The 22,576-nt window shown below is 42.6% G+C and overlaps 1 protein-coding gene across 8 annotated transcripts in view; it reads right to left on the reverse strand.

Moving 5' to 3' along the window:
- Positions 1-22,576, reverse strand: part of GCLC (glutamate-cysteine ligase catalytic subunit) — a 55,324-nt gene that overhangs the window by 11,260 nt on the left and 21,488 nt on the right. For 4 of the 8 annotated variants that reach the window (XM_052809924.1, XM_052809926.1, XM_052809930.1 and 1 more), the window contains exons 7-16: positions 21,110-21,184; positions 19,516-19,632; positions 18,507-18,645; positions 17,866-17,978; positions 17,097-17,189; positions 16,265-16,369; positions 14,046-14,127; positions 13,846-13,949; positions 13,623-13,743; positions 8,014-9,805 (exon numbers count right to left, since the gene is read on the reverse strand). In XM_052809924.1, coding sequence (XP_052665884.1) covers positions 9,600-9,805; positions 13,623-13,743; positions 13,846-13,949; positions 14,046-14,127; positions 16,265-16,369; positions 17,097-17,189; positions 17,866-17,978; positions 18,507-18,645; positions 19,516-19,632; positions 21,110-21,184 — 1,155 coding nt within the window. In that variant the 3' untranslated portion in view covers positions 8,014-9,599. Of the gene's footprint in view, positions 1-4,681; positions 4,775-4,987; positions 5,107-8,013; positions 9,806-13,622; positions 13,744-13,845; positions 13,950-14,045; positions 14,128-14,228; positions 14,330-16,264; positions 16,370-17,096; positions 17,190-17,865; positions 17,979-18,506; positions 18,646-19,515; positions 19,633-21,109; positions 21,185-22,576 lie in introns of those variants that run through there. The other 4 variants (XM_052809925.1, XM_052809929.1, XM_052809927.1 and 1 more) reach the window with 3 other exon arrangements.

Raw genomic sequence — 22,576 nt, forward strand, 5'->3', positions numbered from 1 at the left:
AGTTATTTTCTCTCTCCAGCTCACTGCATTGCCTCTTAACTTAGAAGGCCACCTAGGGCTGGTCCTGGGCTTAGCAATGAGCTTTTCCCGACCTCATCCCTGCCTGTACCATCAGCACACCCCAGCGAGGACCCTGGTTGGTTTTCCACTCTCCCCACCGGGGTTATTTTGCTTTGCTGGGGATGTTAACACTGTCATAGCTCAGGGGGTCACATCGGAGTTTATATTGCATTGCTCTAGTTCAGCCTGCCGCAGTGAGAAGTTACAGGCAGAAGTGGTTTGTGCTCAGTAGTCCAGTTCGTGTCTGAGACAAGCTACTGCTCGGCCACATCTGCTCACCAAAATCAGGAGGACTCTGGAGAGCCAGCTGCCAGCTTTGCATCCCTCCGGTAACATCCCTGGCAATCCTCTGTCCTGTTGCTATTTAAAATCAGACACGCTGTAGCTGGTGCCAGAGGGATGAGTAACGCACAGGACCGCTGCAGGGTGGGGTGAAGGGTATGAAATGTGGGTGATGCCGACCCTTGCTTCCCCTTGGTGGAAAGGGTTTTTTTCTGGAAGGCTTTCCTGTTTTTCATTAGGCAGCTCTGTGACAGTCTCTGGGCAAGGAGTCCCACTCCCTTACACCGCCAAGAAAAACACTGCAAGTTCTTGGCCTCTGAATGCCCATGTTGTGAGTAAGCTGGCAAGGATTAGATGTCCAGCACTGCCTGCGCGTGCACGGATGGGAATGGACAGGAAGGCATATAGTCCAGCCTAGTAAATGGTTGAAGGGAAAGAATAAACCTAACTGAAAAATGTTGGAGAGCTTGAGGTCATCTTGGCACAGCTGCTTCCCCAGCACAAATCAAAGAGCGGGGAGAAAGCGGGACGTTTCAGAGACTCAACGGTAATAGGTTTCACTCCTTTATGCTTTCTTCCCCGTTGCCCCCAGCCTCTTCTTCTGAACATGACCTGCCAGAGCAACACACACAAAGCGACTCCTCGCCTCCACACAGACTGGCTGTAGTCAGATAGCAAGGCACTCTGTAAGATGCCTTCATCAAAATCCGTACCATCATCCTCATAAAAAACTGCTTTCTTTCTATCTATCTAATTGCATTTAATAGGAGCCTGGACTTTCTCCAGAGTAAGAACAGTTGTTGTTGCTTAAATATTTTATAAACTAGCATTTTTCCAGCCAGAACACAAACTCTTGGAAGTCAATGACGAGGAGCCATCATGCACCAACACTTTCATTTGTGATTTTTGAGCACAACGTGTCTCTGGGTATTACCCTCACTTTGCTTCACTGGGGTCATTTTTACCTTCTCACTGCCAGCATGATTACATGCATGCCTTTAGGTCATGTAACAGGGGTAGTTTTTGGAATATCTCTGAGAGACATAACCAAATTCATGGGCTAAATTAACAGTTAGACTGTTACTCTGTTTTCTGAGTTAGACTTAGAAAAGACTTTGTAGCCATTTCTTGCTTAACATAAGCCATAGGATTTCACCCAGTTGTTCAATTCGTAGCCAGCATTTATGGACAGTTACACTTTTCTTCTGGAAAGACACTGCATTGTTTAAAGGGAGACGAGATGCTGTCACTGCCATCTCTAAGCCCTTGCAGCGGGGATGGCAGGGCGAGCGGTGCAGGCAGCAGGAATCCCCCCCAGCCGCAGGGCCCTCGGTGGGGCTGCTGCCAATGCTTGTAACCTGCTGGCAGCTCCGGCGAAGTATGGTGCAGGTCAAGACCATGTTATTTCGGTTCGGGATGGTGGTATCTCTGCAAGGAGGACCCAGAAACACCCAGAAGTGGAGTATGGCTCTGTGGGATACTTGGAAAGTAATGGGCACATAGTGAACAATCCAGACTCGATAGAATTGATCAATTTGTGAGCCAAGGATGTTTTGTAGGCAGCAGGCTTCAAGGACGCTTTGCTTGTGGACACATATTTAGCTAACGGTAGTAAGAGCATTCCAGATGCCTTTAGAAGGCCTTGAACAGAATAAACAAGAAGACAAAAAAAGAAAGACGCCAATTAGAAGAACACAGGTGCACATTCCACGATAAAGGGAACTTGGCACAAAGAACCTCAATTCGGCAGCTTATCTTGACCAATTAGACTGAGACAAGTTTCGCATGTTTTAGTTAATACAACCAATTATGCCTTATGTTTATGTGCGTGTACAGTGTTGATATAACCAATCATTAGGTGTAACTAGGCACGTGGACAGCTCACGCTAACCAATCTCTAATTTGCTTATGCGTGAACAGTAACTAGAATGGACATATAAACCGAGCTATCTTGGCAATAAAGTGGCATCTGCTTGATCATATTGATTGTGTGCAGTGTCCGTGACTTCCGCGTCAACATGGCTCTGCAGTGCTGCCTGCAGCTGTGCAAGGTTCACCTTTAGGGCTACCCACCTTACAGCCTTTACACTCCCCTAGCTGATTTGGGAGGGTGTAAACAAAATAAATCACGGACATTTTCAGGAAACAATTTCTATTATAATTTGCTAATACAGTCAGAATAAATATTGCATCTGTCAACTTTGATAAAGTCCTACCAGAAACCAGGTGGGCCTCTGTCTGGAAATGTGCTCACCAATGGGGCACTCTTGCCTGAGCAGCGCTGTTAGCTGCACTGCAGCTGCCTTTCTAATTTGGGCTGCAGGCAAAGCGGTGGGAGAAGAGCATGTCTTGGATCTACAGATAAGCAAGCTGTAGAAACTTGCATTTACTTCTCCCATTGCTTTACAGAGTGAATCCTCCTGCCCGAGAGGGAATGGACAGAGAGCCCTGAAGCCTGCAAAGGCTTCCTGACTTCACCTTTCTAGGAGAATCTTGTAAGAAGGAGATTCTCCTTTCTAGGAGAATCTTATTCCAGGGAACAGTGTATCGGGTTTGCATGGCAAGGTTTTGGTCGTGGGGGGGCTGCAGGGCTGGCTTCCGTGAGAAGCTGCTAGAAGCTTCCTCCATGTCCCATGGAGCCAATGCCAGCCGGCTCCAAGACGGACCTGCCGCTGGCCAAGGCTGAGCCCATCAGCGACGGTGGTAGCACTGCTGGGAGAACAGATTGAAGAAGGGGAAAAAACCTGCTCAAAGGCAGCCAGAGAGAGGAGTGAGAACATGTGAGAGAAACAACCCTGCAGACCCCCAGGTCAGTGAAGAAGGAGGGGGAGGAGATGCTCCAGGCGCCGGAGCAGAGATTCCCCTGCAGCCCGTGGGGAAGACCATGGTGAGGCAGGCTGTCCCCCTGCAGCCCAGGGAGGTCCACGGTGGAGCAGATCTCCACCTGCAGCCTGGGGAGAACGCCACGCCGGAGCAGGTGGGTTCCTGAAGGAGGCTGTGACCCCGTGGGAAGCCCACGCTGGAGCAGGCTCCTGGCAGGACCTGTGGCCCCGTGGAGAGAGGAGCCCACGCTGGAGCAGGTTTGCTGGCAGGACTTGTGACTCTGCAGGGGACCTGCGCTGGAGCAGTCTGTGCCTGAAGGACTGCAGCCCATGGAAGAGACCCACGGTGGAGCAGTTTGTGAGGAACCGCAGCCTGTGGGAAGGACTCACGTTGGCGTTTGTGAAGGACTGTCTCCCGTCGGAGGGACCCCACGTTGGAGCAGTTTGTGAGGAACCGCAGCCTGTGGGAAGGACTCACGTTGGCGTTTGTGAAGGACTGTCTCCCGTCGGAGGGACCCCACGTTGGAGCACAGGACGAGCGAGGAGTCCTCCCCCTGAGGAGGAAGGAGCGGCAGAGACAAGGTGTGAGGAACTGACCCCAACCCCCATTCCCCGTCCCCCTGCACTGCCAGGGGGAGGAGGGAGAGAAAACCAGGAGTGGAGTTGTCCTCGGGAAGAAGTGAGGGGTGGGGGAAGGTGTTCTAAGGTTTGGTTTTACTTCTCATTACCCTACTCTGATTTGATTGGTAATAAATTGAACTAATTTCCCCAAGTAGTGTCTGTTTTGCCCATGATGGTAATTGGTTGAGTGATCCCTCCCTATCCTTATCTCGACCTGCGAGCCTTTCATTCTATTTTCTCTCCCCTGTCCAGCTGAGGAGGGGAGTGGTAGAGTGGCTTTGGTGGGCACCTGGCATCCAGCCAGGGTCAACCCACCACAAACAGTTATTATATATGCTGTTCCCACTTTAAATACTAGCTTCAAATGTCTTTTTTACTAGGCTCTGCAGAGTACTGCTAGCTACAAGCCCATGGGTTGGGGGAGGTGACTGGCTTCCTAGTACCCAGAGAAGTTTATCAGAGCTCTACTGGATACCTGCTACTGTTCTCCTCAAGCTCAGAAAGACCCCAGGGATAAACTCAAAATATAGTGGCCACCTTAAAGAAACCAAGAAATTGCCCCTGAGAGGAGGGGAGATAAGTTCACTGAGGCACAGCAGTGCATTATATTGCATGCAACTGTAAGTAGCAGAAAAGGAGGAAGGTCTGGGACCAGAAGCTTGGGACACTGCAGCTTGCTTTTAAGACAAACATCATAATTCACGTTAAACTTCAAGACTCTGGGGAGGAGCACAGTAGAGCAGAGCTCCGTGGATTTTAGCACCAGCAGCAGGGAGAGGTACGAGCTCTGCTACTGCCATGTCCAGAGCTTTGCTCAATGGCCGCAGGAACTGCTGCTCGGAGGCACCAAGGGCGAGCACCCACACACCGAAACCCAGGGAGATCTTGATACCGACCTGCAGCAGTCAGTAGGAGTAACACTGTGGCAATCACAAGGATTTGAGATTCACTGAGTTGTTTCACACAGTACACACAGGAATTGTTGTGGCCTTCAAAAGAAAATACAGTTAACACTTTACATTTTTCCTAAATGAAGTGATGGAAAAAAGCAGAGGAAATTCCCATTGCAGTTATACCTATGTACGGGGAGCCCTGCATGAAGGGGGAGAACAGGCTGGATCAAGACCAGAGAAATCCAGAGGTCAGATGCTCTTATTGGGAATTACTGCCCTAAATTGGCCATCTGCAGCCCCTGGAGCTCTAGCTCTGTCTAGGCTTTAAGCAGCCATGGCTCTCCTCACGGCCTTCTGAAGCCAGTCCCATCCAGCACCAAATGCTTGCACCACTTCTGCCAGCGTCAGCCCGTGGTTCCAGTACGTTTCTGGAAAGAACAAAATTTTCAGGAGGGTTTGCAGAGGAATTTTCACTACTTCGGTATTGCGTAACCTTAAACAAGCCATTTTATTTCCCTTTGCTTCATTGCCCCTTCCTCCTTCCTGATTTTTTCTGCAGAATCTGGAAAGCACTTTGCTATTTCATGATGCTGTGGGGTGTTTTGCCTATTTTGCGTCAGTACAGTATTTTGATTATATGATATTTTACATAAGAAAGGGCTAAGCGCCACTTTCTCCTCACCCGAGGAGTGGGGAACGCAGGAGGTGGCCGTCCCAGGGAATACACCCAGGGCTGCCAGCACCCGCTCCCACCTCCTCTTCTGTATGCCGAGGACACCGCAATTCAGTTCTTAATTTGCAGCTCAGTGAATCCTGGTAGAGAAAATACTAAGCACACATAGTCAGAGGGGGAAACCCAGTATCCCATCTTGTCACTCACAGTGACGCTGTGCAGGCTGCAGGAGGACGGACGAGGGAACTGTGAAGTAACCCGGCGGCAGTGGACCGCTGCTGGCTGGGACGGCCGTCCGACTCCTCGCAGCAGCCCGTGCGGTGCCGTGCTCTGCACTTGTGGCTAAAACAGCGTTGGTAACACACCGGGGCTGGGGCTGTTGCCGAGTCGTACTTGCACAGCACCGAGGCTGTCTCCATTTCCCACTCTGTCCCCCAGCGAGGAGGCAAGAGGTCGGGAGGGGACACAGCCGGGACTGCTGACCCCAGCTGACCCAAGGCATGCCCCATACCATATGGCATTATGCTCAGCAATAAAATTGGGGCCCTTGACTCCTTTCGGTGTTAGTGGTTCAGAGTTACAGGTAGGAGACAGTGCAGGTCTAGATCTCGTTCCTGTAAAACACTCTCCATTGCATGCACTCTGGTGCCCTTTGGTTAAGGGGCACAACAAAGAGGTTACAGCAAGACTGACAATGCTGTGCAGGTATGTTTGGTTTAGCACAGATGAGAGAGTCACAGAACTTCCTACTCTGCCACCTGCCCACCCCAGCGGCCGCACCGTCCCCCTCCTCCCTCAGGGTACAAGTATGCTCATCACACAGTTCACCACTTACAAATGTTGCTTCTGTTTCTCTCCAAAGCCCCTTCAAAAAAAATAGCAACGAACCATCAGGTCTTTGACTTCAGGAGACCCAGGGTTTCTGCTATAACGCTCAAATTGCAGATTCTTGTTTCTATTGTCTTCTAAATCACAGGTTCTCACACTGCTCAGCATTACAGTCAACAGCCGTCTTCTGATACCCACTGCAGCAAGAGGAACTATTGCATTTCTGTCCTCTCATCTGCTCTCCTGGAGTAGAGAACATCCCTACTAGTGTATTTTTGCATGCATATGTTGCTCCTTACCCTGAAGAGGCAGTCAGAAGGAAGGGCCTGGCTCTTGGGAAGGGATTACAGCAATCCTTTCCTGCTGAAACCCAGCTCATACCATCCACATAGGTTATTTCAAACTTCAGCTGTCACCGCTTCTGTGACCAGCTTCCCATGTAGCAGGAGGTCTCTTAAATTTGCTGCAAAACCACATCAGCACACTGAATATAATAAAAATATTAAACAAAATGACTGCAAACAAAAGATTAGGTCATTTTTCCATTCAGCTTGTACAAGCTGCATGATGCTTATTTCACAGAGGTCAAGTTGCTTTTGCAGGACCAAAGGAGTACAAAGCTCTTGCTGCACCATTCCCAGAAAGGCAAACTGCTTGCACAGCTCTGTGCACATGCAAAAGGAGACACGTTTTGAAAGTTTAGACCATGATAAAAAGCATAGCTAAAATAATCCAGAAATAAGGACACTTGTACTCAAGTCCTTTCTGACTCTCAAGAGAACACTGGGCATCGGAGTATCGTTTATTGCACTGAGACCTCTGGAAATCACAAACAGGATCTTCTGGGTGAAAACTGAGCAGAAGGCATGGAGCAAACTACTGAGGTTGAACTGGGGCCAGAACATGAGCAATCACAGGAAGTGCCATGACTGACGCATTACTGAGGTCTTTGGGCAAGGAATCAATCACAATTCACCTCAAGTGCTTGGTGCTTCTTCCCCTCCCTTTGCTCACGTGGCTGTTGGAAAGGTCATTATTTCCATGAAAGCACTTCATGGCTGCAGGACCAAAAAACCTGAATTCGTAGCCCGAGGGAGTTTCTCGTGCTCTCTACTAAGTCAGCCAGAGCTTGAGGCTCAGCCTCAGCCCGGGGATTGCTTCTCCACCTCAGAGTAGGTGCAGATACCACAAAGCCACCTCTAAACTATATTCAGAACCAGTGGCAAAGCTTGCCCTTCCCTGCAGCAGCTCCACTTTGCCACCTGTGAGAACCTTCACCATGCCACACCATCAAGAACAGGCTGGAACACATACCTTAACTCTTCATCTGGGGAATGAAACTGCTTAGATACCGCAACCACAGACACCTCAACAAACAAGCAGTAGCTTTGTGTTTGACCTTTCCCGTCCTTTCTGAGAACACACATACAAGAACTCACAAGGGAAACTTCCAGTCACAGCTTTTGGGCATCGTGACAAAATTTGCTCTCGCTTACAGGACAATCTCCACCTACTAGGCCAGAAGGGTGATTTAATGTCCATTGAAAGGGAAAAAAGACACATGTTGATGCAGTACAAGCAGGAAAGCATTCTAGCTTTTTTTAGGGGTCTTCTAAGCATAGCAGCTGATGCTAAGCAATCAGACAGATGCTACCATGACAATGACAAGGACTTCTCTCCATTGCAGGAGGGGTAGACCATTTGCCATTAGTCCTGAGAAGTTTCACTGTGAACAAAGTGAGTCTGGATAAGATGAGCTATACTTGCTAGGTATGCAACTCTTCCTTTTTTGAATCTGAAAATGCGGGTTCAAGTCATGCAAGTGACCAACACATACTGCAAATTTTATTTTTATTTCCTTCTTACAGAAACTAAATTAGCATATGCCTACATCTTGATTAAAACAAATTCACCACTGCAGAAAAAAGCATTCTTTTTATTCTCTAAAGCACACCTGTGAACACAGAACAAAGTCTAATGTCAGTACATGAAAGCTTTTTCTTAGTGCACCTCTTCATTGCAGCTTCTCCATTAATTCTTTTTAAAAAAATCATTACATCTTAGGTATTTATATATGCTTGCATTAAGCTTTGCATAATCTACCCATAACGCAATTCACTTCTAGAAGTCAGTTAAGAAGCTAAATCAAAAAGGCCCCTTAAGTTTGCTTTATTTACAGTTGAAATGGCTAGATTTTAAATACTTTACAGTCGCTCCCAGCACTGGCTCCCAATTCAAAGGATTAGTGCATTCCATTATTTCTTTATAACTATTTTCTAGAGGGGATTAGGCTGCCCATACCTACAGCTATGTAGGTACCTCAGCTATCTACATAAAATACCTTATAGGAAATAAACATGCTGCCAAAAATATTTATAATAATGAATGACAAATGAGAAACTCAACCTTTAGGAAGAATAGACAGGTCCTCGATTTTGTGCTGCAGTCATTGTCAACTGTGGGAACAGCAGCAACGTGGGATAAACAGCAGTTAAGGAGTGCCACAGTCCCAAGCAATTCTCTCTGGTCCTTTGTAAAGACAGCTTTATGTTCAGCTCTCAAACCCTCCTCTCTTTCACCACCTCTCCCCCATTACTGCTTTTTTGTTAAATCACTGACCAAGTTTCTGAACCGCAATAGCATACAAATTTATTGCAGAGGCGAAAAAATAATGATGCATCTGGGAGAAGATGCATTTTAATCCTTTTTTTTGCAGGAAATGCAGCTTACATATGAATATGGCAGCTCTTTCCTAAGGCTACAGTAATCAGGAGACAGGCAGGTTATCTGAATAAAGACAGATCTGTTCCTCTAAGTTTTACAGTTTATGAGTGGATGCAGGTCTTGTGGAAACTGAGAAACTGCTGTAAAGATTAACAAATAGGATGCACATGCATTTGTCTGTTCGTATATACTTTCAAAACCCAAATGGGAGGAAGAAGTATCTGTGGTTCAGGTAGGTCCAGAAGATTTTTTTTTTTTTCTTATACAATAAGGTAGATTACTTAGCACATTCCAGGTTAAAAAAATTACAGCAACATTCAGTAACTGGAATGCATATAATATACAAGTACCATTACATTTACAAAGCTGTTCAGGACGATTTTTCTTTCTAGAATAAGCATAAAAAAGTTACAAGCTAATTCACAATAACTTTAGATACATTGTTATTAAAATACATTGATGTTAATCATAAAAATATTTTACTATTTACATGTACATTGTATAAACCTTAACAATAAGAATATGCCCATTTGAGGATGCCTTAAATGAATATTTAGGCAGATTGGCCCATTTTATAGTGCAGTATCCCTGTTTTGGTCTTCACACTATGAAACTGTACCAGATTCACAGTATCTTTGCTAGTGCTTTGCTAAAAGGCTTTGACTTTCTACTATTTAAGAAACATTCATTCATTCATTACAAAGAGCCAGTTTTGTTTCCACTTTGTTTCTTGTTAAATCCTACCCCCAATAGTTCAGGACACTCTGCCTGGCCTTGTGCGATTTGGTTGCATTTCCAAATAAGGCTGTAATTCATTTCATCAGTTATCATGCTATCTTGCTTGTAGTCTGGATGCTGTGCGATAAATTCCCTCATCCACCGAGCAACTGTCATTAACTCTCCTGTGGGCAAGAGGAAGTCAAATTGCACAGTTTATACATCTAATTTAGCAGTACAACACCTAAAGTTCTATGCGTTATATTGACAATTAATGAACAGTCCATACTTTCATGAGAAACACACTCCTATACATATTTTTTTTTTTTTTAAATATGGCTAAACTGCAGGCATAATTAAGCTGACATAGCACTGATAGTTTAAAAACCACTTGTCTGATGCGATCTTCAAACTTTCAGATGATGTAATGAGACAGTGCAGAGAGAAGTAGCTACTGGAATAGGTGTTACCAACAGATTGTATAGCATGAGGCCTTAAACATGTCATTTAACAGAGAATCTGGCTGAGACAAACCAACAGACACCTCTACGAGAACTATGTATATATAAAATAATTTTGTACTCGATCCATCCATCTTGGCTGCTAGCTTTGCTCTGTCTACCTTGACTTACTCTTCTTTCTCCCTCTGGCAGCTCTCCAGCAAAAAATAGGCAGGTTCCCAATTATACCAACTCCTAGTTTGTACACACTGCCTCTGCTTCACTATGCAGTCCATGGGGCAGTCAGCAGGTGCCTAAGGGTCCCCAATGCTTCTATACAGGGTCATCAAATGGCGCACACCACTTGCAGGAGACCTTCATCCCTACAGAGTAGCAGCTAGAGGCCAGGTGGACACCAGCGTTTAGGCTACTGAATCTTGCAGCATATACAAGCAAACCTTAACTAGTACAAATTTAAGGTAACCCTGACAGTAAGACATTAAGGTAGGCTGATTGGATACTTGAAAAGCCTAGCAAAACTTTCATTGCTAGCTACTGGAACCTCGGCTTCTTTGTAAGAGTAGAAAAAGTCAAGGGCTTCCACTACAGAAATCTTTAGTTTAAGAATATTATAAAAAGCAAGAGGAATCCAGTTAGGGACAGTAAGAAGGAACACACAAATAAAAAGTAAAAAGCATCCAAGACTGTTTAAAGATATCCTATCAGTGGTTCTGAACAGAGATACACAAACACAAATCAGAAAAATTGCAAAAAGTACAGGAAAGAAAAGCAGAATAAAAAAGTTTATTAAAAATAAAAGTGTCCCTCAAAAACCAGAAGTCATGTTTTAAAGAAATTAGGCCAGAGTTTACACTTCTATATAAAAAGAGGGCAGGAAAAACACAACACCCAAGCAGCATTATTTGTTGAAGGCACTAATAACTCACACAAAACCTTTCTTCTCAAACCAACGAGAAGCAGGGGGTCTGCAAGAAAATCAGTGGGACCGGGAGATAGGCAGAGCATAGAGAGACCCCCATTTTTGGACTAAAAGCCGCTGCAGGCTGTCAGTGCAGGAGAAGATGGGAGTGCAGCCCAGCTCACACCAACACAGACATCTAGTGGTCAGGCAGCCCAATCACTCCCCATCCTTCGTACCAGTGTACATCTGCAGCACCTTCATCGTGAACACAGCGTGCAGCTCTCAAAGAACATACAAGAGTATTGGGAAAAGGCACCACAGACTGACAAAAGGTGTGAGACAATTTCCAAGTGAGGAGAGACAAGACAAAGGGAATTGCAAGTTCAGAAGCAACAATATACTTGCGAAGTTTGCAAAATTATGAATGTTGATGAGAAGCGAGTAATGTTATCCTACAATGCAGGAACTAGAAGGCATACAATGAAATAAAACTGGGAAGAGCACTTAAACATGCAAAACGACAGGAATTTCACTTTTCAAAGAGCACTTCATAAAATTGTGGCATTTCTTATTGTATGACTTCATGGGGAACAAAAGTCTTCGAGAAGGGTAAGGCAACGATCACGGAAATCATGTCTGTGAATGGTCATGAAGCCCCATGATTACTGCACCACCTTCGGCTGAGAAAATGTCTACACTGCAGACAGCCAAGAAGCAGGAGAGCACGCCAGGACAACAGTCACTTGATACTGCTATCTTAACACCACTTTCATTAATATTTGGTGGTGGTCATCAGCTGCTGCCTGCCTAGCAAATCTGTGTCTCACTGAGTGGTCGCAGTCACACACCAGCTAGACAGAGACCAGTGAGGGCAATACCTAGCTGTGCTGCGAGAGAAGATGAAACTGAAGCACAGATGACCTATGTTGGGGCAAGGTTAAAGCCACAGCAGCTAAGATGCCTGTGGTTAACTCTGAGTGCTCTGTGTTCACCATTTGAGGAGAGAAATCTGAAAAATGGCCACTCTTTGTGGACATGTCCATGCTAGACAGGATGCAGTTCAGGAACATTTAAGATTGAGAGTAAACTGGAATAATCCAAAGCTCACAATTGAGAAACATCATGGCACAGTAATACAATACCTAATGCTTTTTATTCTGTGAATTCTGGTTCTTAAAAAGCATCATTTAAAAATCATTTCAAGTTCATCAGAGTTAAGATATAAACCCTAGACTCTCACTCTCACACCTTTTAGGTCCATGTAAATACACAAGCTGACTTTTGCAATGCCTGTGACTGCACCACGTAGCAAAGTTGTTCTTTGGAAGGGGAACACCTGCTGCAGGGGGTCAAGCCCTCTTCATTAGCTCTTGGGAAAAACCCTCTATGAGATTTATGCATTCCTTGTTTTTTCAACAGCATTTTTCTGAAGGGAAAAAACCAACAACAAACAATGGAATATTTTGAAAGCATTGCTATTTTGAGGGCTGATGTGCCTCAGTTGTTTTCTTCCTGCCAGTTTCTCTTCTCTCCCTCAGTTAAGCCAAGCATAAAATCCCCTGTCTATGTTACCTGAGGGACAGAAGCCTCCTACAAACAAGCAGTCTTAGAAAAGAACATTTACAGTGAAAGCTCTAATTAATTAAAACTTGTTACCAGTCTAAAGCACTGCTAAAGTATTGAATTACCAGGTGAGAGAAAGTCTTGATTTCCACCTCAGCTTTAAAAAGGTCTTTACCTAGAAGCTTCTACAGCAATTTTCAAGAATTAAAAAGGAATGCAACACCTTAATTTAAAACCAGTGAATATATTTCACTGGGGGGGAAGTCTTGACTTATGAGACTAAAATTAACTGTCTAGCTAAATTTACAGCAAGGCAGGCATACAGGGGATATGCACATAAAAAGGTATAAAGTTGCTGCAGACTGTGCTACACACCAAGTTCTGAATTAAAGTTTAGCCTGCATCTTTTACTCATTGTACTGCTGCATTTTAAAAAAGGAGCATAAAGAGTCATTATACTGCCTGTCTTCACAAACAATGCAACATGGGGAAGACAGGGAAAGAGCCTGGATCACTCTGCCTTGAAGGAGTTTTGCTACTTACAGAAGGGCTTTCTTATCAGGCAGCTAAAGACTAGGTCCCATGCTCTAGTATACCAGCATTTAGACTTACGAATACTTTGGAGCAGGCATGGTTTAGTCACACCAATAATACCAGGCTACCAGACCCAGCCTCACATACTGTTACAACGCTTAAGTGACAGGCAAAGGGGATTATAGTATATGTGCAAACTACTACAAAGTGGACAATACACTGGCAAAAGCAGCAGTAAGTGGTGCTGAAAAGAGAAATCTTGGACTGGAGACACACTACCCTCTAAGCTGTAACTGTATGAATTACTTCTAATTTAAGTTGTAAAATGGATCACGAAACATTTATAATCAGAATTAGACTGGACCGGATTTAAGCCAGAGAACACACTCAAGTCCTTTGCTCCTATGATTCAACACTTAACCAGGCAGCCACAGCTGCCACCAGTTTTACCCAACTGAAAACTAGAGGACAGCCCAATTACTGCCTAAGTAGAAAAATGCCAGGAAAAAAAAAAAAATCTATGTCCAAAAGTGTCAAACATACCAGATGCTCTCTTTTTTATTAGCTTCAGGTAGTTTAGGATGGTGCATCTTGTGTCCACATCCACTTCCATGTTTTCAAGATAGGAATTCAAAATTGGGATCAAACCAGGAAAGACTCCTTCCTGTGTAAGAGAAGAGAGTCAGCATAAAACATGCTCGATCTGATTTCTGGGAGGGCGGAATGGAGGGGAAGGTTGTGTGTTCCAGGTAGAAGAGGCTACGACCTTCCCATTGATAATTGTATCAATACTCATTAAGGTGTACTCTTCCGTGTCGGTGCCTGTCCCATTCTGTGCAGAGCCACATCCATCCACAACAGTGTTTCCACCTTCATGGGTGAGAAAGGGAAAGGAAGAAACGATTAGAACGCATGAGATGCACTAAACATCCCCAACAGCGTTAATCAGATTGCTTGTTATGATACCTTTGCAAATATCTTTTCTGAAGTAAAACATTCCCTGCCGGACAGCATCTCTTTTCTGGGCCATCTTCATGTTTTCATCCACCTGGCAAAAGAAGTATTTCAGAGATTTGTGACATTTTAGAAAATTAAGATTTTCCCAAACCCTCACATTTTGGTCTCATTAGTTGAAACTATGTTTCTTACGATTTTCATCACACAGGGCCAAGCTGTGGAGGTAAGTTTTATTTCATTCTTCAGGGGTCCTGGGCAAAACCACAAAGAGATGACGTTCTGTGAAATCAGGTCTCCGGCAGAAAAGGTAATGGTATTATGTTAGAACATGCTACGCTAATCTTTTACATTTGGATGAAAACACAGGAACAGCTGTAATTAACAGGTTGCATCCCATCTGGCAGACTTCTTTGCATATTTAGATGCAATTTATGTGAGTATAGAAGAAGAAAATCGCTGTTTCCCTAGCCATAGTTTGCTGCTTTTATTAACAAAATCATTGAAGTCTTTAGAAGATCTATCACTGTATTAAACAAAATTTCAGAAACAGAATTCCAGTAACTTTGTATGGGAATTGTATCTATTCCATACCCAAACATCTGTTAGATAGATAAACTTAGTCTGCTAGTAAAGAAGTTCTAAATTGCAGGCTTCTCAAGAAATCTACAAACTACAAAGCACTGCTCATGCTCTGCAAATGACAGAAGCGTTGCTCTGTCTTTCTGGACAGAAGATTTTGTCCAAGTTCTTTGGTTGGTATGTTTTCAGGGAATTAACATCGCACAGCTTTCGGACATTAGGTTTACTGTATTGTCTTCAGAAGAAGGGACGATTTGCTGAATTCTTTGTCTGAACTTTAATTAAGGGCAATGCAAAAATCTTTACATCTTACCTTTCAAAGCTTTGTTTTCAAAAGTGTGTTTTTGTTCATTATTTCATATTATGAAACCTATTTACAAAACAGGCTGTTTTGAAAGTTTGAAAGAACTCCAGTCCTAGTTAACAGAGTACAACCGCACTCCATCAGACAGCAAAGATTAGTGTGAGATTAGCCCCATAAACCCGTATTATTTTACTTGAAAGAGGCAGGCTTACCGGTGGCTGTGCAATTCTGTGTTGCATTACTTGCCAAATTGCAATTTTATGCCCCCCCCAGCCACTCAACTCTGTTCAGGTTCTTTCAGCACCTGATCTCTTTTTCAGTCTTAACTGGTATTCATTAGCTAAAAATGTTGTGCTTTTGAGACATTCCAAATAACAATGTAATTATGCACTGTAAGTGCTAAATTGCTGCATTATTTATGAAGTCTGAACTCCCTGACATCAGGAAGAGAATTTCTCCTTTTAAAAATCATCCCAACTGTATGGTATGATTACTGTTAATTTACAACTTCAGTATTCTTCTCCATTTTAATTAAAAACACTAAGAAATGCCTCAGGATACTTCTGCTATACTGTAGCCAGCGCTGGCAGTATTTTCTAGTATACAGTCTGTCAAAAGCCTTCTGCACTACAAGACCTTTTTTAAAGTTACCAGTAACATTGCAGGAATATCCATTTAAAAAGACATTTTCTGGTCAGGTGCCTCAGAAAGATGTGCAAGGACAGTTTCACCCAAAGCAGTTCAACAATGGTGAGGACAAGATTAAGGAAAAAGCACATTTTGCATGGCTGGTCTGTCCAAACACAAGTCAGAGTTGTGACCAGAATCAGCAGTATTCATTTTCACTCAAATACTGTGTAACACTAAGCATGCTGAATTCCTCCTTTCCCTCTCCACCAGATACTCTCTATTTTGTTTGTAAGAACAAAAGACATAGGCAACAGCCACGTCAAAATAAATATCTAAAGTTTTTATTTTGACCTCCACAGGTTATTTTCCCCACATGTAAAATGGTGGAAACATGTCCTTTCCCACTCTCAAAACAGTCTTGCAACAATGGTATTTCTCAACATTTCTGCAGTAGTCAGACACTGTAAGGCACCACAGAAATTCCCACGGTATTTGTCTATAAGCTTAATTCCATGAGACAGAAGTAAAATATTTGTTTAATACTGTGGAGTTGAAATTGATTCAAAGTACTGGTACAGATGAAAACTGACTGAGAGATAAAAATGACTGTTCCGTAAGTGCACAAATATTAGTTCCTAGCTTGGAGAGGATAAAAATCAGACTTGATGCAAATACTTTGCATTTAGCTCTAATAGATCTGATCTTTCACACCTACCTTGGACAAAGGAATGAGAAAATCCAGTTTATATGACAGAATCACTCTGGTTAGCAGTACCACGAACACAACATATGCAGAGTTTTCAAAGTCTGTTAACTGGACCTAGACACGAAAAGGTTTACAGATTAAATTACTTCAGTGGGAACACACTCATGGAAGTAGATTAATATCTAGGAGAGTTGACTCCAACGTTCATGTTGGTACTTGTATTCACAGACACTCTGCTAGCAGAGATGGTGACGCATGAGCTGGAATCATCAGCAGTGACTTCGAATGCACAAGGCATGCACACACTTCAAACTCAACCCTTTAATGCAATGCCAAAACACACTTGTGTTTAAAAAGACTACCTAATAACCTGCACCTTCAGGCTCTCTGTGTAATTACAAATGTGTAAGAGCCTTTAAATTTCTACGTTAAAGGGATTAAATTCAGAGAGCTCAGATAGACAGCTATAAAATAAAAGCACTTGTGAAAAACAAAACAATGACAGTGGAGTTGTTCAGTACCAGGAAAAGTACTGGAGAAATACAGTCCCGAGAAGCTAAGTGGGGCTTTGTTTACTGTTGCTTTAATACAAGCCTAATTCCTTTCCCCATCACCCAAATCTATTAGCATGCTTTGCTGTGCTGCAGTGGATTCTCCTGTCAGTTATATTCCCACAGTCCATGTCTGATTAAACACTGCTGTCCACTTCACTTGCGTCTACTGATTCAGAGGGGAAAAAACACAGCGTAAGTATTAAGGGTTTGGTACTGGATGGCAGAATGCCTGGTACTCTTCCACATAAAAGGAAATGTGCTTTTGTGCATATTGACACCTTCCTTACCTCCATAGGTCTGAATTCCACTCTCCAGCCAATATCTGAATTTGGAGGAGGTGGCTTAAACCTCATTGTCTGCCAGTTTGTAGACTGAATATTCTGCAAAGCACATGAAATAATCTGTCACAATCAAGATATGCACCATTTAATAATAGAAACAAAGAAAATAAGCAGATAACTAGAGTCCTAATATTTTCCCTGGAACAGCCCATCAAGTTAAAGAAGTGCTTCCCAACTAAGTGGCATGACTTCCTGAAAACAACAGTATAACCACCCATCCTAGGAGCAAATGTGTTACACTTTCTCATGCTGTTTTGTTTGAAGATTACATATAAGATACTAGAGGGCTGAGATTTAGCTGACTTATTTTTTTTATGAGGGGTTGATGCATCCCAAACTAAAAATACCTAATACCACCATAGCTAGTATTTCATAAAGCTGTATAAGAGAGACATTCATACATAAGTGTCATGCAAAACAGTTTTTAGGAAGCCATAAAAATAGACAGTTCCCCATAACACATACACATAGCCATAGTTTGGGCTTTTCATACTTTATTGGGTTTAAAGTATAAGCCACCACCTTCTCCTAAATATATGATAAAAAGAAATAAATGTACTTATAATTGCAAAGTCATATGCTAAAGAACTAGCTGAAGTGAAAAATTCAGAAAAAAATTCTTAGCTAATATAGTCATCCTCCAATTAAGCAGTACTATAAAGAATAAGCAATTTAATGTATATATTTATTAAATTCCTCTAAATCAGACAACAACCTCAAAATGGTCGGATTCATTTGCATCATCTAGATGTATTTTCTCCTCAAACAAAGTCAATGGGTCTCGAATGAACAAGTGTGCAATATGCTGTGCCAAAAGGTGGTCAATACCTACAAAATGAAAATTCAAACAATTCACACATAGCAAAGCAGGCTCTAGGAAACGATTTGTTTTACAAGACTGAAAATATCCAACTCTGCAATGCTACCTCAACCCACCACATCCTGTTAAAGTTTAAATGATGACTTCAGGAAGGAAGGAAATGATTAAAGAGGAAAAAAAAACAAAACCAAAACAACCAGGTTCTTGTTTGGAAATGGCAGCTGAATATTGGTGTGGCTGCTATTCTTCCTGTTTTGTGATGCACCTCTGTGCCACGTGTCCTAAAGCAGTTCTGCTCTCTCCACAAAGATAAAACATTAATGCATTAAACACCGAGCTTCTCAAGCTAGAATTAGGGACAGTTTCTTGAGTACTTTTTAAAAAAACTCTCAAGACCATGCTACACAGATATTTCCTGAGGAAGAGTCACTCTCAGGGATGCACGATGATTGAAACAAACAAGAACGAAAACGTAAAATATCCCCACACACTGCAAGCATAATTCTTAACCTGCTCATAATGAAGCAAACACTTACCTTCCTTTATTAGGTGCTCGTAGATATCTTTGTCTATTGTCAAATCAATGTCATTGTATTTCTCACCACATTCAGATAGATAACTGTCTATGGAATCATATCTGGATTTACTGATTCTATAATGGTTGTTCTTCAGTGGCTATATAATTTAAGAATACAATATTTTAACAGCTTGTTAACAATGTTACCTAAGTTTTGCTCACTAATGACACTTACGTGAGAATTATTATCCTGTTTAAAAAACCCTATAACCTCAATTAAAATTATTCAAAGCACGAGTCTTAAATAGGCTTAACGGAAAGCGATCCTGGAATTGTGACTATTTTGTTTGCAGATGTATGTATCTGAGTGAAAAAACAGACATCACACATTGACTAGAATTGTCTAAAAGTGGAAACATTTTCCTGATGTAATATACCATTACCCCAAGTACCTGGAAAGCATTATTATACCTACTGCAACACATACCAATACAGTTTCACTACGCGCACATTGTTAGAGATGCTCTTAAAATGGGTAGTTCAAGAAATATTTCAAGTAGATTTTTTAAAATTATTTTTTTTTATTTCTATAATTTTATAAGTGCCTTGAATGCCAATTGCTGCTTAGAGAAACTCCTTAAATTCAAGTTCTGACAATTGGCTCTTCTCATATAGTTCTAGTTTACACTACTGGATTACTCAGCAGCACCTACTATTTAATCCAAAGCAATTTTTGCTTTTTGGGCTCAAGCACAGACTGGAAAGTTTCATCACAGGGGGACCTTTTCAGCAAGCTGTGAAGGAGTGAGCAGAGTTCTACTGGGATTCCATACCTAACTAAAAATACGTATTTGCTAACGTAAACTGTACCAAGGTGAATGTTTACACCACCTCTCCTGTATTTACCACAAAGACTGCCATGTTCCCTCGTTAGGGATTCTGATGAGCACAAGCAGAATTTGATGCTAAAGGAGATTTAACTTTTTTGCCTGAAAAAACCCAGACATCTATTACCCAACATTACTTACCTCTAGCCCCCTCTCTTCTCGCGTTCGATCATCTACAGATGCAGAGATCACTCCCCAGCGACAGTCAATATCAGACACGTAGCCTCTGTAGAATGGAGATGCAGCACTCAATGCCATCTAAAATAAAACAGCCCGATATGAAAACAAAGGACAAGCCAAGGAACCAAAAGCAAAACCACAGCCTCACTGGAAAGGGAAACTTGCTGGTCCTGAAGTAACTGAAGTATATACTTCAGTTTAACATACAGCCAAAGCCCATACAACCACAAATCTCTCAACTGCTATCTCCAGAAAACACCTAGATGAAGGGTTAGTATTACTGAAGTGGCATCTGACACTCTCCAAATTCATTACCTCTACAGATCAGCATTTAAGGAACACCAAGATGATACATGCAGAGGCAATTGTGTGACAAATCAGCAAATATTCTGCACACACACTTCCAAACTCCAGACGTTCACCTGGCAATCTGTCCTGGTTTCAGCTGGGATAGAGTTAACTGTCTTCCTAGTAGCTGGTACAGTGCTATGTTTTGAGTTCAGTATGTGAAGAATGTTGATAACACTGATGTTTTCAGTTGTTGCTCAGTAGTGTTTAGACTAATGTCAAGGATTTTTCAGCTTCTCGTGCCCAGCCAGCGAGAAAGCTGGAGGGGCACAAGAAGTTGGCACAGGACACAGCCAGGGCAGCTGATCCAAACTGGCCAACGGTGTATTCCATACCATGGGACGTCCCATCCAGTATAGGAACTGGGGGGAGTGGGGGCGGGGAATCGCCACTCGGGGACTAACTGGGTGTCAGTCGGCGGGCGGTGAGCAATTGCACTGCGCATCATTTGTACATTCCAATACTTTTATTATTACTGTTGTCATTTTATTAATGTTATCATTATTAGTTTCTTCTTTTCTGTTCTATTAAGCCCTTCTTATCTCAACCCACAGGTTTTACTTCTTTTCCCAATTTTCTCCCCCATCCCACTGGGTGGGGGGAGGGAGTGAGCGAGTGGCTGCGTGGTGCTTAGTTGCTGGCTGGGGTTAAACCACAACACAATCGTTTTATTTTGTTTATTTTTCTTTGGCCAAGCACCTTAGCAACATAGCCAGAACATACCTCACTCAGAGCAGGATCTGCTCGCCACCTAGACCAGACCAATACTTTCTAACACCTGTTATAAACACCTGTTTATGACCACATGCTTACAAAAGGGACAGCTTTAAACAACTTAAGCTGAAACCCTCTGTAACACCAGACCAGCGTTGAAAAATTAAAAATTGTTTTAAGGAGTGAGCTTGTCTTGTTTCTGTGAAAAACTGCCCCAAATGTATTTCTAGAACTATTCAACAAGAGCCTCATGCATGTGGGAAAGAGGGCAGAGGAGAAGAAACAGACATCATCTGTTTTGTGTTGTCATTTGGACATTAAATAAATCACACTGCTCATGTGACAACCTAGCAAGAGACTAACACTGCTCCCAGAGTACCAAATTTGTGAGTAGCATTTGAGTTTGTTTTTTTTTTTAATTTAGATTTCATTTTTTTACATGTAGTGGCTTTTGCACAACGAAGAACTGATATGATAGAAGTTCATTACTTACCACAATGGGACAGATCGTGGCTAGCTGATCATAGAGATACCTCGCTTCAGAAATGCTGCAAGCCTGGAATGTTACCTGTTGGAAGAAGTACAACTGCTATCACTATTTCTATAATCATAGTGCAAGCAGAGTCTTCCTAGATTTAGAATCAATGATATAATAAAATGATTTACATACCAAGAATTTTATGGGGTTTTTTTGTTTGTTTGGGTGGGGTTTTTGTGTGGGTTCTCCCCTCCCCCCAATTCTTGGACAAACTTTTGCCCCACCTATCAGCTGCATTTATATCACAAGCTTCTTTCCACACCATGTCCATGTTCATTAAAAGATTTCAGACCACAACACTTTGGCTGTGAGGCTAAATATACAAACACTTGCCAGAACCAAAGAAAACAGAGTTAACATCTACAATACACATGGGTCAGTAATGCACCTTCAGGAAATAAGCCAGGAACCTACCTACTTAGAACAATAGTCAGAAACTATTGTAGATGTAAAATTTGTTTTGTGTGACAGCTAATCCCTTTTTAAAGAACATTTCAAGATGCCTTTGATCCTGTGAAACTGTGAAAAATAAGTATTTTCCATGTCTACTGTAACTTTTATTTAAAAAAATGTCCAATTTTGCCTGTATTAGAGGCCAGGACACAGCAAAAGATGGAAAAGAAATGTTATTTGCAGAAACCATTAATGATGTGGAAGCCCTACCACACATAGGCCACTAGAAAATAAAACTTCTTTGAAACTTCTGGTGAAATTTGCTCAGCGCAGCATCAAACACGAGATGCTTTTCTAGTTACAGACCTTACCCTCCAGACTTCCCAAACCGACACTTTACGCATTTTAAAAATGCGGAGGGGGATCAATCACCTCAAAACTGTTAAAAGATGCAAATAGATTAAAAGCCTCTCTCTCTTTCGCGGTTTACATATTCATAGATGAGAGGATAACTTAGATGGGAGCATACCCCTGTACCACTATCATAACACTGTACAACAGGCTTCAGCATTATATCACCATCGCTGCTTGATGTCCTGAAGAATGCCAGCCAAACACAGATTTTCCTCTTCCACAGATTACAATTAGAGTCCCACAAAACATACAGGTTCTCCTCAGTTGGCCACTGAAGCCCAATCCAACCCCAAGTAAGCCTCAAAAAAAACAACCAACCAAAAAAGACCCCCAAAACTCCAGAGGTCACCGGTGGGCTCAGTGGTGGATTTTTTTTGGGGGGGTGGGGGAGGTGGGATTGAGGGGGAGGTGTAGGAGGAATACGGGATGTGTTTGTTTTGTTTGTCGTCTTAAATCTGCAGCCAACGTTCACTAAAACATCCCAAGTTAGAAAAAGCATGTGTGGTAGAGAAAATACTTCTTCTGTGTCTATCCTTCAAGTGGCCATCAAAAAAAAAAAAAAACCCCAAACCAAAACACACTTTGAAAAGACAAGATTATTTAATTCTCTTGCAG

This window comes from Harpia harpyja, chromosome 15 (genome assembly GCF_026419915.1).
Source record: "Harpia harpyja isolate bHarHar1 chromosome 15, bHarHar1 primary haplotype, whole genome shotgun sequence".
In the NCBI taxonomy this organism is placed as follows: Eukaryota; Metazoa; Chordata; class Aves; order Accipitriformes; family Accipitridae; genus Harpia; species Harpia harpyja.